This window comes from Ceratotherium simum, chromosome 7 (assembly GCF_057802395.1).
Source record: "Ceratotherium simum simum isolate JZ-2026a chromosome 7, ASM5780239v1, whole genome shotgun sequence".
Classification (NCBI taxonomy): Eukaryota; Metazoa; Chordata; class Mammalia; order Perissodactyla; family Rhinocerotidae; genus Ceratotherium; species Ceratotherium simum.
Window position 1 is genome coordinate 61,783,050 of NC_141906.1, and position 16,820 is coordinate 61,799,869.

The 16,820-nt window shown below is 39.8% G+C and overlaps 1 protein-coding gene across 2 annotated transcripts in view; it reads right to left on the reverse strand.

The window, feature by feature from the left end:
• Positions 1-10,461: 10,461 nt before the first annotated feature.
• Positions 10,462-16,820, reverse strand: part of ARHGAP20 (Rho GTPase activating protein 20) — a 116,114-nt gene continuing 109,755 nt past the window's right edge. The window contains exon 11 of one of the 2 annotated variants that reach the window (XM_087433675.1): positions 10,462-16,409. In XM_087433675.1, the coding sequence (XP_087289801.1) occupies positions 14,545-16,409 (1,865 nt within the window). In that variant the 3' untranslated portion in view covers positions 10,462-14,544. The remainder of the gene's footprint in view (positions 16,410-16,820) is intronic. The other variant, XM_004427353.3, reaches the window with a different exon arrangement.

Here is a 16,820-nt window from a genome sequence, read left to right on the forward strand (position 1 = left end):
AAGGAAGCAGGAAAGAAATTGCTTTATGAAGTACATTGTCCATTTTTGATGGGAATGATCTGTTTTCCAATTTTGGGATACTTGGAAAACACCTGCTTTCATTACGCTCCTGCCGAGCTGGTGGCTTAGGGATCCTTAGACCCAGAAGTGTCAGGCTGGGCCATACCTGCCACAGCTCATCATGCAGCCACCTATGAGCCAAACCTGTGGGCCCACCAGACTGTGGTAACCCCAGAGCTTCCCCAGAGATGGAAAATGCCATCTCTTCTGGCTCAGCCTGATAGCACAGGGCAATTCGTTATCCTCCTCCAGAAGAAGTTCACAAAGTATGAAAGCTGTGCCAGATAAGCCAACAGTCTTGTTTTTCATATCTCCTGAGTTTATGGAGGAGCTGAAAAACTCCAGATCAAATATTCACACCTAGGCCCTGTCCCCACCCCAAGACGGGGCCTCCTAGGCCTATGAGAGCATGTGGCCTGCCTGAGTAAGACACCTTATAACTGGAGAGGAGGAAATGAAGGTGGGAGAAAGGCAGGGATTGGGGAGGGGGGCGCAGTTTATGGTCCTCGCCTGGCTACAGCATCACTAAACAATGAGTCCAGCACACAGAGGGTGTTAAGGGAAATGACATGATCCTGAAGGCTTCAAAGCAGGAGTGGACTCTGTTCTCCTCGTGGATCTGAGAGAGCAGAGTTGGGAAGGCGGGGTAGGCAGCAAGATAAGAAGCCAGCGGCTGGGTGTCACATTACAAAGCCGAAAGGAGGACGTGAAGAAACCAAGAACATGTAAAAGAAAGATCAGAGAGAGCTATTATTATGCAATATGCCCATTGCAGACAGATGGGCGGCACGGGCCCTTCATCTTTCTTAACCTCAGATTCCGAGAAAGCCTTTGTTGTAGCCTGGTCAGTCACACAAAGGCACAGGCTGGGGTGAACATTCAAGTTCCGGCAAATCCCACTCTGGACAATAGGGTAAAGCTGGGAAACATCTGCGACTTTTCAGGTTTGGGAACTAATGCACTCAGTCCCCATCCTAGTTATCAGCTTCCCAAACTCAGCCCCCTCTGTGCCCCCACCCTTCAGACTAAGTACCTCAGACTGCAAAAAGACAGCGGGAAAGAGGCTGCTGCCAGCACCGCAAACAGCAATGCGTGCAGGGCCCCAACCTGCCCACAGTCTTGGCAGGCGCCACCCACGCTCACGCCAACTTGAGCTGGGTGAAAAGTGAAAACGCAATCCATCAAAGAGTTGTTTTGTCTACATGACACCAAACCAACCAGTTGTTTACATTGGTGCCACATGGCACCGAGAGCTGTTTTGACTGAAGCCAACCACTCTGACATTGTGCGTGGCCGTAGCCCGCATTCGACGCCACGCGGAGGGAAGGAGAGCCATATGCAAGAGAATTCCTCAGACCCAGACTGAGTCAAAGGTAACCGACCAGACTGAGACGGGGAAATGTTTTTGTGCGCGTCTCGCTTAAAGCACTTAGCTTAAAGCTTAAAACACTTAAAAATGTTGTTTTTGTGCACGGCCACAGCTCTGAGAGTACGAGTGGCATCAGTAGGTGGCCCTGAAAGGAAAGTGTTGCAGAGGGCAGAAAGCTGTGCTCGCAGCTAAGAGCACTGGAAACCAGAGTTGAACAGAAACAGATCCTCAGCCAAGACAGTGTTTGGCATTTGAGAAATGTCTTAGAGAAGCTAGCTAGACTCTGGTTCTCAACCTGGCCTTGCTTAAAGCTAGGTGTGGGTGCTAAGTGAGCCTCAAATGACCAGCTTCTCAGGTGGGCAAATGCCAGGCACGAATGTGGCCCGTGGAGAGAGCACTGAGAAAAGTCCTGCTGCTTCCTAACTGTGGAGCCTGCGCCAGATGTGGCCACTCTGGGCATCATTTGAGTCGGCCTGTTGATTTCTGAAGTCACATCCAATGCTCCCATTCCAGATAATATTCTTAATCTTTTGACAAAACCTAGAGACAACAGAAGAAAAAAAGACCACACAGTACCTAAGACATTAGATTACTTCTCCCTCACCTGCACACACACGCAGTGCTTTAAACTTTTCAACAGTTTTCCCGTCATCCCATTGCCAGGAGTGCTCTTGCCCTAGGTATCCACAAAGCTCACCGCCTGCCTCCCCTGACTTCCTTCAACACTTTACTCGAATGTGCCTTCTCAGAGAGCCTTCCGTGGACACCTGATCTAAGATTTTACCCCCACCCCTCTGCTCCTGCCACTTCCATCTACCTTCCCTGCTTTATTTTTCTCCTTAGTACTTATCATCGTCTAATACACTAAATATTTCCTAATTCGTCCTATTTATTGCCTGCCTTCCCCACCAGAAAGTAAACTCCATGAAGTCAGGGAGATTTTCCACATGCACTGCTTGTTCGGTGTTGTACCCAGCCAGGGCGGCACCTCGTGCATAGTGAGTGATCAGTACGTATTTGTTGAATGAGTTAGTAATTGTTCTCTGTCCTTTCAGTGGAGCAGATGTCTCCATTTTACAAATGAGGACATTGAGGCAGAGGAAGTTGCAAAGGAAATTCTTTAAAAATCATAGAACTAAATGAAAATACAACATATCAAAATACATGGGATACTGCTAAAAGCAGTGTTGAGAAGAAAATTTATAACACTAAATATTTACATTAAAAAAGAGGAAAGATATCAAATCAACAAGCTAACTTCCTACCTCAGGAGACTAGAAAAATAAGAGCAAAAGAAACCCAAAGCAAGCAGAAGGAAGGAAGTAATAAAGACTAGAGCAGAAATCTGTAAGTTTAAACCTAGGAAAACAATAGAGAAAATCAATAAAACGAATGGTTGGTTCATTTAAAAAATTAATAAAATTGATAAACCTCTATCAAAACTGACGAAACAAAAGGAACACAAATCACCAATGTCAGGAATAAAATAGGATATCATTATAGATCCTGCAGCCATTAAGAGGCTAATAAGAGAATACTACAAATGGTTTTTAGACTCATAAATTTGACAACTTAAAAGATAGCACAATTCCTCAAAAACTACAAATTACCAAACCTCAACTACAATAAAATAGGTAATCCAAATAGTCCTATAATCATTAGATAAATTGAATTCACAACTTAAGAGCGTCTGAAGAAAAATCTCTAGGCCTAATTGGTTTCACTGGAGAATTCTAACAGACATTTAAAGAAAAATTAACACCAATTTTATACAATGTCTTCCAGAAAACAGAAAAGAAGGAAACACTTCCAACTCATTTTATGAGGCCAATATTACCCTCATAAGAAAAGCAAACAAAGACAGTACAAAAACAGAAAGTTACAGAGTAATGTGTCTCATGAATTTAGATGCCAAAATCCTTAAAAAAAAATTTTGTAAACTGAATCCAACAATGTATAAAAAGAATTATACAGTATGACCAAGTGGAATTATTTTTCAGGTATGCAGGGTGGTTCAATACTTGAAAATCAATCAATGTAATCTACTATATCAATAGGCTAAAGATGAAAAATCATAATATCATATCAACTAACGCAGAAAAACATTTGACAAAATCCAACACCCATTCGTGATAAAAAAAAAACCTCTCAGCAAATTAGAAGGAAATTACCTCAACTTAACATCTACAAAAAGCCTATGGCTAACATCATACTTAATGGTGAAAGACTACATGATTTCTCCTGAGACTGGGAACAAAGCGAGCATGTCTCCTTTCACTACTCTTATTCAACAAACTACTGGAATAATATAGTATATTCTATACCAGAATAAGGCAATAAAAAATAAAAGGCATCCTAATTGGAAAAGAAGAAATAAAACTATTTGCAGATGAGATGACTGACATGATTGTTTACATAGAAAATTCCAAGGAATCTACCAAAAAAAGAAAAAAACTCGTCTAGAATAACTGAATTTAGCGGGGTCACAGGATGCAAGATCAATACACAAAAATCATTTGTACTTGTATATGCTATAAATATACAGAAAAAATTAAAAACATAATACCATATATAGTCACTCCAAAGAAAATGAAATGCTTAGATATAAATCTGACAAAATATGCACAGGATATGTATTCTGAAAATTACAAAATGTTGATAAAATTCTGATGAAAAAATCAAATCAGACCTAAATAAATGTAGAGATATGCAGTGTTCATGGATTGGAAGACTCAGCATAGTAAAGATATCAACTCTTCTCAAATTGATATATAGATTTAATGCAATTCTAATCAAAATCCCAGAAAGGATTTTTGTAGACATAGATAAGCTTCTTCTAAAATATATGGAAAGGCACAGGCCATAGAATAGCTAAAACAATCCTGACAAAGAATAAAGTGGGAGGAATCTATCCAATATGAAGACTTACTATATAACCACAGGAATCAAGACAGTGTGGTATTGGTGGAGAAATAGACAAATAGGTCAATGGAACAGAATAGAGAACCCAGAAATAGAGCCACACAAATATGATCAACTGATTTTTGACAAAGGTGCAAAAGGAATTCAACAGGAGTAGGGTAGACTTTTCTACAAATAGTGCTCGTATTTGGACATCCAAAGGCAAAAATAGAACCTCAACCTAAACCTCACACCTTATATAAAAATTAATTCAAAATGGATCATGGACTTAAATGTAAATTTTTTTTTTTTTACTGAGGAAGATTCGCCCTGAGCTAACATCTGTTGCCAATCTTCCTCTTTTTGTGTGTGAGCCACTGCCACAGCATGGCCACTGACAGACAAATGGTGTAGGTCTACGCCCAGGAACTGAACCCAGGCTGCTGAAGCAGCGCGTGCATAACTTAACCACTCGGCCATGGGGCTGGCCCTTAAGTGTAAATTTTAAACTATAAAATCTCTAGGCAAAAAACAGATGAAGAGCTTCAGGATCTAGGGTTAGGCATAAAGTCCTCGGATTTGACACTAAAAGCATGATCTATAAAAGGAAAAAATGATGAATTGGACCTCATCAGAATTAAAAACTTTTGCTTTGGGATAGAATATGTGAAAAGGAAAAAATGATGAATTGGACCTCATCAGAATTGAATTAAAAACTTTTGCTTTGGGATAGAATATGTGAGGAGGATGTGAAGCCACAGACTGGGAGAAAATATTTGCAAACCTCATATTTGACAAAGGATTAGTATCTAGAATAAATATTAAAAAAAACTCAAAACTCAACAGTAAAATAAAAAAAAATAGTCTGGTCTGGCATGTAAGGAGCTTGGAAGTCATCACTCCCATCCTTACAACAAGAAAAAAGCTGAACAAACAAAATCAACAACTTCTCAGATCCATCAAAGAATAGAGGTCACAGGGAGAACTGCTCCCTTCAAAAATTAGAGACAGACAAGTAGATACAGAGAATCACAGCTTACCAGAGCGGAAGCCCAGAAGCAGAAACCTTTGCTGGAACCAGGCCTTGGGTAGGAAAACTTAAACTGGAATTGATGGATTGCTGGAGGCTCACTGTAGACAAGTTTGACAATTAAAAGCTCCAGGGTGCCCAGTCTTAGGGGGCCACCACATTTTTGTGAGTTTTACCTCCAGAAGCCCTACCAGGTTCTCACAGAGAAGAACAGAAAAAGATCTCCTCATGCTTCCAGCAAGGAGAGGAGAAAAGTAGCCATTTTGAAATACACCCAGAGCATTCTGTTCTTTTTAACAAGGCCTGCCAGACTCAAAGAAAACTATTTTACCAGAGCCTAACTTACTAGGGTTTTACCAGAGCCTAACCAACCTGGGGGAAGGGAAATACCCAACTCTAGCCCCCTCTGGCCTTCCTGTCTCACCTGAGGGAGAGAAAAAACAAAATAAAACAAAACCGAGAAACTAGTCATTGGAAATGATTTTTTTCAGAACATTGGGGGTCAGGAGATTTGAAGCAAGAAAAAAAATTCCCCTTCTTGTAGCTTTTCTCAAAGACATTGACTGCAATGAGCAGGAACTCCTGTTTTATTGAGTTTTCTCTATTGTTTTCCTCTATTCAAGTTTATAGATTTCTGCTTGAATCTTTATTTCTTCCTTCCTTCTGCTTGCTGTGGGTTTCCTTTGCTCTTCTTTCTCTAGTTTCTTGAGGTAGGAAGTTAGCTTATTGATTTAAGATCTTTCCTCTCTTTTAATGTAAGCATTTAGTGTAATAAGTTTTCTTCTCAACACTGCTTTAGTATCCCACATATTTTGATATGTTGTATTTTCATTTAGTTCTATGATTTTTAAAAAATTTCCTTTGGAACTTCCTTTTTGACCAATAGATTATTTAGAAGTATGTTGTTTGGTTTCCAAGCGTTGAAAGATTTTCCTGTTATCTTTCTGTTACTGATTTCTAGTTTGATTGCATTGTGAACAGAAAACATATTCTGTATGATTTTAATTCTTTTAAAATGTTGATGTTTTATGGCCCAGGATATGGTCTATCTTGGTTTATGTTCCATGGTCAATTAAAGAGACTATAGTATTTTGCTATTGCTGGATGGAGTGTTCTATAAATGCCAATTATATCCTTTTGGTTCAAGATGTTGATGAGTTCCATATCGTTGCTGGTTTTCTGTCTAGTTGTTCTAAGAATTGTTGAGAGAGGAGTGTTAAAGTCTTCAACTATAATTGTGGTTTTGTTTATTTCTCCTTTTATTTACATAATTTTTTATTTTACCTATTTTGAAGCTTTGTTGTTTGTTCATACACATTTAGAGTTGTTATCTTCTTGGTGGATTGAGCCTTTTATCATTATTATATTGTCCCTTTTTGTTTCTAGTAATTTTCTTTGCTCTGAAGTTTACCTTATCCAATTTTATTATAGCCACTCCTATTTTCTTTTGATTAATGTTTGTGTGGTATACCTTTTTCACCCTTTTACTTTCAACTTACCTATGTAATTGAATTTGAAGTGAGTTTCTTTTAGAAAGGATATAGTTAGGTAGTTTTGTTTTTTTTAAGTCCTCTCTATCTTTGTTTTTTGATTATTCTGTATAGATCATTTATATTTAAATGATCTTGATATGTTGGAGCATAAGTATGAATTTTATTATTTGTTTTCTGTTTGTTTCCTCTGGTTTTTGTTCCCCTGTCTGTCTTTTTTGCCTTCTTGTGGGTTACTTAAAAACTTTTTAGGATTCCATCTTGATTTACTTGTGGTGTTTTGGAGAGATACACTCTCCAAATATATAGTATCCACAGTTGCTCTGAGTATTACAATATACATGCATAGCATATCACATTCTACTGGGATCAACATTTTACCACTTCAAGTGAAATACAGAAATCTCATTTCCATTTAGGTCCCTTTATTTTTCTCACTTGTAAATATCATTGTCTTTAGTATCAAGTGGTGTTATAATTTTTGTTTCAAGCATCAAATACGACTTATAAAACTCATGAGAAAGGTGGCCTATCATTTTTTACTCTTATTTCTGCTTTTCTGTTGTCCTTTCATCCTTCCTAATGTTCCAAATTTCCTTCTTTTAGCATTTACTTTCTGTTTAAAGAATTTTGTTTAGCCAGTCTTCAAGAGTATGTCTGCTAGTGACAAATTCTTAAAAGTTTTTCCTTTATCTGAGAATGTCCTTAGTTCTCCCTCATTCATGAGGATAGTTCCACTGGATGTGGGCTTCTGGGCTGACAGTTCTTTCAGCATTTGTAAAATGTGCCACTTTATTCTGGCCTCCGTGGTTTCAGATGATAAAGCCTGTCATTTAAATTAGACTTCTCCTATGGATAAGGTGTTATTTCTATCTGCTTTCAAGATATTTTTTGTCTTTAGTGTCCAAACATTTAATTACGATGTTTTTCTTTGTATTTGTCCAGTTTGGGTTTCACTCAGCTTCTTGAATGTGTAGGTTTGTGTCTTTCACCAAATTTGGGAAGTTTTCAGCCATTGTTTCTCTGAATACTGTTTCAGCCTTACCCTCTCTTCTTCTGGAACTCTAATGATACAAAATTGGACCTTACATTATTGTTCCACAGGTCCCTGAGGCTCTGTCCATTCTTTTTTTCAATTTATTTTCTCTGTTCAGATTGTGTAAATTCTATCTGCCCTCAAGTTCACTGATTCTATCCTCTGTCATCTCCACTCTGCTACTGCGTCCACACAATGTGACTTTTTAAATGTTATTGTATTTTTCAGCTCTACAATTTTCTTTCTTTTTTTTTTTTTTGTTTATAGAAGACCCTCATCAGTGGAGAGGGCTTCTTCTTCTTTTTTTTTTTTTTGTGAGGAAGATGAGCCCTGAGCTAACATCCGGGCTAATCCTCCTCTTTTTGCTGAGGAAGACCGGCTCTGAGCTAACATCTATTGCCAATCCTCCTCCGTTCTTTCCCCCAAAGCCCCAGTAGATAGTTGAAGGTCATAGTTGCACATCCTTCTAGTTGCTGTATGTGGGACGCGGCCTCAGCATGGCCGGAGAAGCGGTGCGTCGGTGTGCGCCCGGGATCCAAACCTGGGCCACCAGTAGCGGAGCGCACACACTTAACCGCTAAGCCACGGGGCCGGCCCCTACAATTTTCATTTGGCTCTTTTGTATAACTTCTATTTCTTTGCTGACATTTTCTATTTTTTCATTTGTTTCAAGATAATTTGCTGGGATTGTTGACACATTTTTAAGATGCCTATTTTAAAAATCTCAGTTTTAGCATCGGTTGTCTTTTTTCATTTAAGTTGTGATTCACCTGGTTCTTGGTGTGACAGGTGATTTTCAGCTGTATCCTGGACATTTTGTCTATTATGTTAGGAGACTCTGGGTGCTATTTAAATACACTATTTTAGTAGGAAGTCACCTTGTTTAGCGTTAGCACACAGGTCCTGGCCTACATTTGGGAATCGTGGGCCCAATGACAGTTTAATTTTCAAAGGCTTTGTGGTGGAATTTTGATCTGTTCTTGGCCAGAGAAGCCTCTTTGTCCCACAGGCCTGAAACTCCCCTGGCTGAGTGCTTTTTGTGGGGAAATCCCTCTTGTCCCTGCCATCTGGCCATCCTAGTGTCTTTGGGTGGGGCAGAGGAGTCTTAGGCCTGCTGGGGCAACCAGGATTCCCAGGCTGAGCTGCTCATTGTGGCTGAGTCCCTCTTTGTGTTGTTGCCTGGCCACTCTGGTCTCTCCCACTGGGGGAGGGGAGTCTCAGGCCTAGCAGGAAAGAACTCTCCCCCTGGCCACTTATTAGTGGGCCACTCATCTATCTCTCTTGCTGGTGGTGCCTGGCTTACCCAGTGGTGTCAGAGGGACTCCATTTGATCACCAGGAGGAATGAGCATATCTGGGCCGCCTTCTGTTGCTAGGTTGGGAAAAGTCAGGCCTGGGTCACCTTCTTCCATTGGGTGAGGGGATGTAAGATGCTCTGCTACTGTGTTGTTTCTCTAGTCCTAGGGTTCTGGATCATTTTTCCTTCCTCTTACCACTTTTTAGGGTTCTCCTTTGGTTGTCTTTTGCATTATTTCAAGGATTTATAGTCATACTTAGTGGGGAAGAGCAGGGAGACACAAGTCTATGCCATTTTGTCTGGACCAAACTTTCAGTCCAATTATTTTTACATTTATCATAGCTTTCTGAATTATTTCTGATACTGATTTTCTTAAATTGGAGATATCTAGCTGAGACACAATAACTTAGTAAAATCTGGATTGGTCCTCACGTACATAACTTGTGTCTGCTTTATTTTGAAAGTATTATTATCATCCCTATTTCAAGGCGAAAGGGTAAAAAAGAGGGCCTGACGTCAGAATGAGGTTCTAGCTGAATGTACCCACAACACAGGGATATTGTGAGCATTAAATGAATACACACAATGCCTTGACCTTCAGTGCATGCAGTCAACAATAAGTGACCAATAAATGTTACTGTTCCCTTTCTTCTACACAGCCCAATGTTTCCCATGTTTGTTTAGGGTCCCTGAGGACAAGACAATCTGTCTTTTTTCACTTTGTATTCCTAGGGTCTTGAACAGTACCTGGCAATAAAAGTAAAACTGCCTGAATAGCATTTATATCATTTGTTACACCTCCAACTCCCCCCAGCCTTGCGCCTTCCCTCTTCAATTTTCTTTGACCTCCTTATGACTCAGTTTCTCGCTTGAATTAGCTCATCCACAGCTTTCCTCCTCATCTATTCATTTGCTGTGCCTTCAAGCAATAGCTTCTCTGTGTTTCTGTATTTTGATGATTCTCTGCTTCTCAGTCATCCTATTCTTGGGTAAAGATATAAAATGTTTATTTTCCTCCTGAAAATTCAAGGTAGTAACAATCAGAGGCCCTGTGACCTGTCAGAGAAGGAGTATTTCTTTATACCATCCATTTTAATTGCTCAGAGTAACGGGCCTACTTCATAAATACAAGCTTTTAGCCAATTTATTCACTCCTCATAGGTGATCAAGAGGCTGCAAGGAAAAGTTTGAAATTTCATTCCATAATTAGATCTAATTTAGATTCCATACTAAAAATCTAAAATCAAACGTAGATGAAAACAATTAGCATTTAAATCTTTTTTTTTTTTGAGGAAGATTGGCCCTGAGCTAACATCTGTTACCAATCTTTCTTTTTTTCTTTTTTCTCCCCAAAGCCCCAGCACATAGTTGTACATCCTAGTTGTAGGTTCTTCTAGTTCTTCTATGTGGGATGCTGCCTCAGCATGGCTTGATGAGCAATGAGTAGGTCCACGCCCAGGATCCAAACCAGTATACCCTGGGCTGCTGAAGCGGAGCACGTGAACTTAACTGCTATGCCACTGGGCCAGCCCAGCATTTAAATCTTAATGTCTCCCAAGCCTGCATCTTACATTGCCATGTAATATCAAACTTCAGAAAACACATTTACTTTGCCTTAAAAATTAAATAGGTTAGAAAAACACTTTGAAATATGTAAAAATGTATGTGCACTTTGGCACTGCACGATGAGCACACACACTATACAAACTGAGGAACCACACACATCTAATACCATCCCCTGTGTATATTTCTTTAAGACTTCAAAACAAAATTTTCCAAATTACACCCCAGAGCCTTCTGCCAATTCTACCACACATCTTACATTATGCAGAACTGAAGCTCAAGGAGTTCCCTGTATTTAAAAATAAACAAAAAAACAACACGAACAAAGGATTTATACTTTCAGGTGACTCAGAAACAGAGTAGGACTCATACTTGGGGTAGACAGCACAGAACTCAAGAATACTCTTCTTTTCAGCAGCAAACTTAGCTTATGAGATATACTCATAACCCGAATAGATATTAAAGAAAGTTAACATTTTACTCAACTTTATTATTCACTTTTCTCTTTGTATTGAAATAAGCAGTTTACAAAGACTTCTTCTCAAGTCATTAAAACATGACCAGGTAGTAAAAGATCAGTTAAACACTTATTACCATAATTTGGATTAAGATACATAATATTCTTAGGGTTTCTTTTCAATAGACAAAATATGCCATTGGTTCAAGGATACATTAGATCCTTTCAATTCAATGTCATGCCATGAAAAGTAGAAAAGCACAATGTGAGATAATTTCTTGAATCCAATGTTTTTGGTAGATTAAGACTCTTTTTTAGAAGCAAAATTATCTTTGTACTTCTGCAAGATTTAGGGAGAAATTAACATCAGTGTATGTGTACATTGCCCAAATCTAATCAGTGACATTTCTGACAAGGGAGCTGTGGTCTTCACTGCTCAGTTAGAGCAAATCATTTTTTCTGGACTAAGGTAGTATATTTTTTTAAATCTCTTTGAAATGGTCGTTAAACTTACACAGAGTGAACCTCAATGAACTCTGAGACGGCAAAGATGCAGCAGTCATGAGAAATGAGTAATATTTAATAAGTGTATATGACCTGAGAAGTACTGATGTCTTGGTCTATGTCTGGGTTAAGTTAACTGGGTACTCTGGTCAGAATGGTTCAAATTTAGATAGGAAAATCTCATACAATCAATTAAACTGAGTTGACGGTTCTTTTGATATAAGAATATAAACTATATCTGATTCTAGGAGCACAATGAAAACATAATGCCTAAGAAAATGAAAACTTTGCATCTAAAGCATGACTTGTTTGGTAAAGGATAAGATTAGAAAAATATAAAAGAAAAAAACTTCTTTTTCTAGAAAGAATGACTGTGGCCTATGACTAAAAGCTCAAAGTTCCAATTCAACGTTAATTACCTTTTATGAAATTTCCAATGTTAAGCAGAAATTGGGCTCATTAACTAAAACAATTCTACAAAGGGCAATATTGCTCTGGTGGGATGGTTAACTCTGCAGAATGGTATTTTATTTAATAGACAGCATGGACTTCATACATATCCATTATCAGTGCCTTGAAAACCAAACAACTTTAAAAGTTAGCAGCAGTTTCTGCAAGTACAAAAATACACATTTATTACATAACATATGGTAGTAAAATTTGTCAAGATATATTATACAAACTCAAAGCATTTTAGATAAAGCATCAGTCTAATATATTATAGATTGACAGAGTACGATAAAATGACATGTAGTCTGTCTTCAAATCATACAATATAATACTTTACAGCAATATTAACAAACTATTCACATTAAGTATTACAGGAGTATCTAAGGGAATATAGAGAGTAGGAATGGTTATTGAAGAACCTCAGTATCTATTTCCTTCTATGCTTCAAACTGGGTGGATGATGTCCTACCTGCCAATGTGAAAGAAAAAAGGCTAGAACTATTTTGTTAAGTAGAAAGACAATTTCTTCCAGAAAGACACTCCAAGCCTAAGAGCTTCATTCACATCTTACAGTTCTGACAGTAGTATGCCCTAAGGAAAGGGGAATCCCTGTTGCCTTGATATATTATATCACAAAAGATGCATATGGACACTTAGGAGTCTAAATACAGGAGTGGTTGGTTACGAGGTGAAATCTACTTCACATCTGTGACTGAGATGGCCAGTGTCATGAAGGAGCTCTTTGGACACAGAGTTCTAAAAGTTAATTATAATGCTTAGGGCAAACAGGGTCATGTCCCCTAGAGGTAGGTAGCACCTATAGCTAATACTGAAAGGACTTCCTCTATCTTACAGAAAACATTATTATTTTTTCTATAATCTAAAAATGCAACCTTTAGGACAACAGGGAAAGAACATTTGACATGAAAGTTTCCTGGTGGCTAAGAAAAATAATTCAGAATAAGCTAGTTTGTGGGAGAAAGGTCCATCTGATGGGGGACTAAAGAGACCAAATGGGTTCTAAGAAACTTCTCATAAGTAAGTAGTTAAAATGAAGGACGATGCACATCCATTCCTGATGCTATCCCTTCCTACTAGCTTGCAAGGCCTAATAATCCATGAAGATAATCAAGAGATGTACTGGTGTAACCTTTAAGGCAAGAGAGAAGAGAAATGTCTGTGGATATGAAGTAAACCAAAGGGGATTAACCATCTGTAAAGCAGGAAACACTTGGGACAAAAGTACATAAAAACTCCTGGAGGTAAGACAATCCAAAGCCAGTGACTGTCTGAGAAGAAGGCCTGATAGCCACTTTGGTAGATGTTCTATTCTGTGACTCTAGAACCCACCAACCTCTAAACTGTTCTCTCAACTGCCAAACGACAATCAAAAAAGGAATGACTTACCAGTAATTTTTTCTGGCTAACTGATCTAAGGGCAGGGCTGCAGAAAAACATGTCAGCAAAGAGGAGCCATGCTTTGATCACATGTTGGCAATAGCATTTGTGTCACAGAGAAAGGACTGTTGCTGCAGCCTTTCCCTCCACACTAAGACCGTGTATGCTGTCAGGAGATCACCTTCTAATAGGAAAGGTTGCATTTCTGGAGGGTGTTCCTAGCACAGGCACCTGTGGAAAGGACACTGAAATGAGCAACCATTTTCTTCTTTCTCCTCACAGGTCTGTTTCCTGGAGCCTTTGCAGAAAAATGCAACACTAATGGAGAAACAAATCAGCCAACATAACCAACAAAGAAACTATGATATCATGGTACCCATGGCTCTTGAGTCACCCTCATTTTCTCCAGTCTAGCAGCATCAATGGGTTGGTTCCTGGAACGATCCTGTGAGGGCATGTGACCATAAGACTTCACAGAAACGGCCACCGGCTGGGATTCAGGGAAATGTTTCACATGATTTCCTTCATTACCGGACCTGCTTTTCTACTTGATGCTTTGATTAGGGACATTTTTCCTGCCTACTTATTAAAAACATTCCATGGAATGTGGATGGTTTCTCTGCATCCTTCCCCTCTCTCCACAGTCCTTGTTCCTTACTTAAGACATCATGGCCTTCTCAGGATACTAATCTCACATAATGCACGTTTCCACTACAGAAGATGTTTCCTCTAGCCCTCTGCTAGTATCTCTAGTCCCATGCTCTACTAAGGAAAAGCCTCCCAAACACTTAGGTGACAAAATTTTTTAGTCTAAACTTTTTGTCAAATAGTCTCAATAAAGAGAGCTCTTTTGTTGTCCTAAGTATTAGCGATGATTATCCTTATGCTACCCATCCCAAGTATTTTATACAAAGGGGTCATAATAATTATTGTCTTTATGTCATTATTAGCCCAGTTCTTGTTCTTGTAGACATCAAATTCTTATTGTGGTTAAACGTCTTTGGTTAAATGTCTGTCCCCAACATCACAAACCATCATAGGCCCTGAATCTGGGCTGGACACATCATCCACAGTCAAAGAGCTGGACGAGGATCTTTCACAAGGCCGAGTACCAGGAGAGCACTGCTCACTAATCTCTCCTTCCTCGTGTGACTTCGTACAAAGCTTGAGTCTGTCTTCCACTAGGCTGAATGTAGAGCTACAGTGTTTCTCTGAGTCCTGGCTGGGATAAGAATTATACCACTGGGCTGTTTGCACAGCTCCAAGTCCTTTAGCTGCCCTTAGGGGCACATCTTTTTGTCTCTCTTGCAGTGAGTTGGCTTCTGGAACACCAGAAGCATGTGGACGTGGCTCCGTGGGTCCTTTCAGAGAACCTATTTTCTTTTCCTCTGATCTGGATGCCCTTGCCTTCTTTTTAAGGGACCAGTTTTTCAAACTGGCCACACCATTTCTCAACCATGTGCTGGGGTGAAGAGTTATAGAATGCATTTGTGAATGCCACTCGACACTGTCCTTTTTTGTATAAGCCAGGTGGCTGCTGGCCTGTTCTGATGAAGGACCGGGCATTCCAGAAATGAGGCTGGAATTGCTCAAGTCAGAAGAAAGCTCTTCCTGTTTTCTTTGAGCTTGAAAAGTGCAATCTATTGGAGAGGAAGTTTCAGTGGGTGTAAACACAGAGTGTTCAGAAATCTGAGAAAAAGCACTGTCCTGGGAGCTCACTGATGAGCCAGATGGGGAAGTGCCCGGGGAGGACAAGCTAGAATAGCTAGTCCTTGGGCAGATGTTTAATCTTGGGGGTAAAACCTTCTCAGTGTTTTGGTTTATGGCACTACTCTTGCCCACCTCGATCCCCATGACCAGACTCTGATTAATAAGCTTTTGCCCCTCCATTTGCAAAGACTTGTGCCGCTTGAGATAATCTTCCTCTCCATGCAGGAGACTGGCTTCATAGCCGGTTTTATGCTGTTTCTTTGAATAAATCCCCCTGAGATAGGTCAGTTTGCAGTGCTGGTCATCTATGCCGGGCTCTGAGCAGCGCCGGTGCCTCCTTGAACTCTTGAGGGCATCTGCCGTGTGTGGCGGCGAGTAGCCAGATGGATCTGTGTCAAAGGGCTGGTTCCTGGGGTGATCATGTGAGGACATGTGACTACAAGATGCCACAGTAATGGCCACTGGCTTGGATTTAGGGAAAAGTTTCACATGATTTCCTTCTTTACCAGACAAGCTTTTCTTCTTAACATTTTTATTAGTGGCATTTTTCTTGATATCAGTGCCTGCGACTAAACTCTTTATAAAACACGTCTTACCCTCTTCCTGGAGGGGTTGATTCTGCTTCAGATAGTTCTCATCTTTTTGTGAGAGAACTGCATCACAGCTGGACTTGCGTAGCTTTTTCTGATAAAACTCCCTGAGATAGGAAAGCTTTGAGTCTAGGTAGTCGATGCTGGGCTCCGAGCAGCGCCGGTGTCGCCTCAGGCTTTTTGGAGCATCTGTTGCAGCTGTGGACAGGCAGCTGGGTGTGCTCAGGCCAGAGGGGGCCCTGGCATGATCCCGCAGTGGGACCTTTGTGGGACCACGGTACACTACTGTGATGTTCACCGGCTTGGATTCAGGAGGCCGTTCCATTTGAACGTCTTCATCTTTAGAATGGTCTAAATCAAAGTCGCTCAGGGTTAAAAGGCCTTCTACCTCAGGCTGGTCAAGGTCATAGTCACTGAGGGTTAACACAGAGTCCATGCTTCTGCTGCCTTGACCAAGTTTCTTTACCAAGTCACTACACGGAGCATCAACATCCTCATTTAGCTCATTTTCCAAGCTGTCATAGGAGGAGTCATTCAGTTGGAAGCAAGACATATCTGTCAAAAAAATCAAACCATGGTTAACATTTTTACTTAGCACAAATACACGTTGCCTAAAAAAAAAAAAAAAAAAACAACTATGGTGCTTAGTTGAATTCTCTTTTCATGTAGATTGTTCAAATTCCTACTTTCAAGAAAGAAAGGATCTTTCACAATCTGCCCAATTAGTGCTGAATTAAAAAAAAAATTGTTGGACTATACTAGATTTATCTCAGTTCCTGAAGACATAGGCTTTCCTTAAGGAAGATTTCCTCAAAGTAAAGAAGACATGTCATAATACCAAGATATGGTGAAAAATATGAAGGAATTAATGCTAGGTATACCCAGGCTCTGAATAAGACTCTACCTTCAAACATGGATTGCTACTGGGTACATGTAATTAACTCTAGTCTCAGGGAAACCATTCAC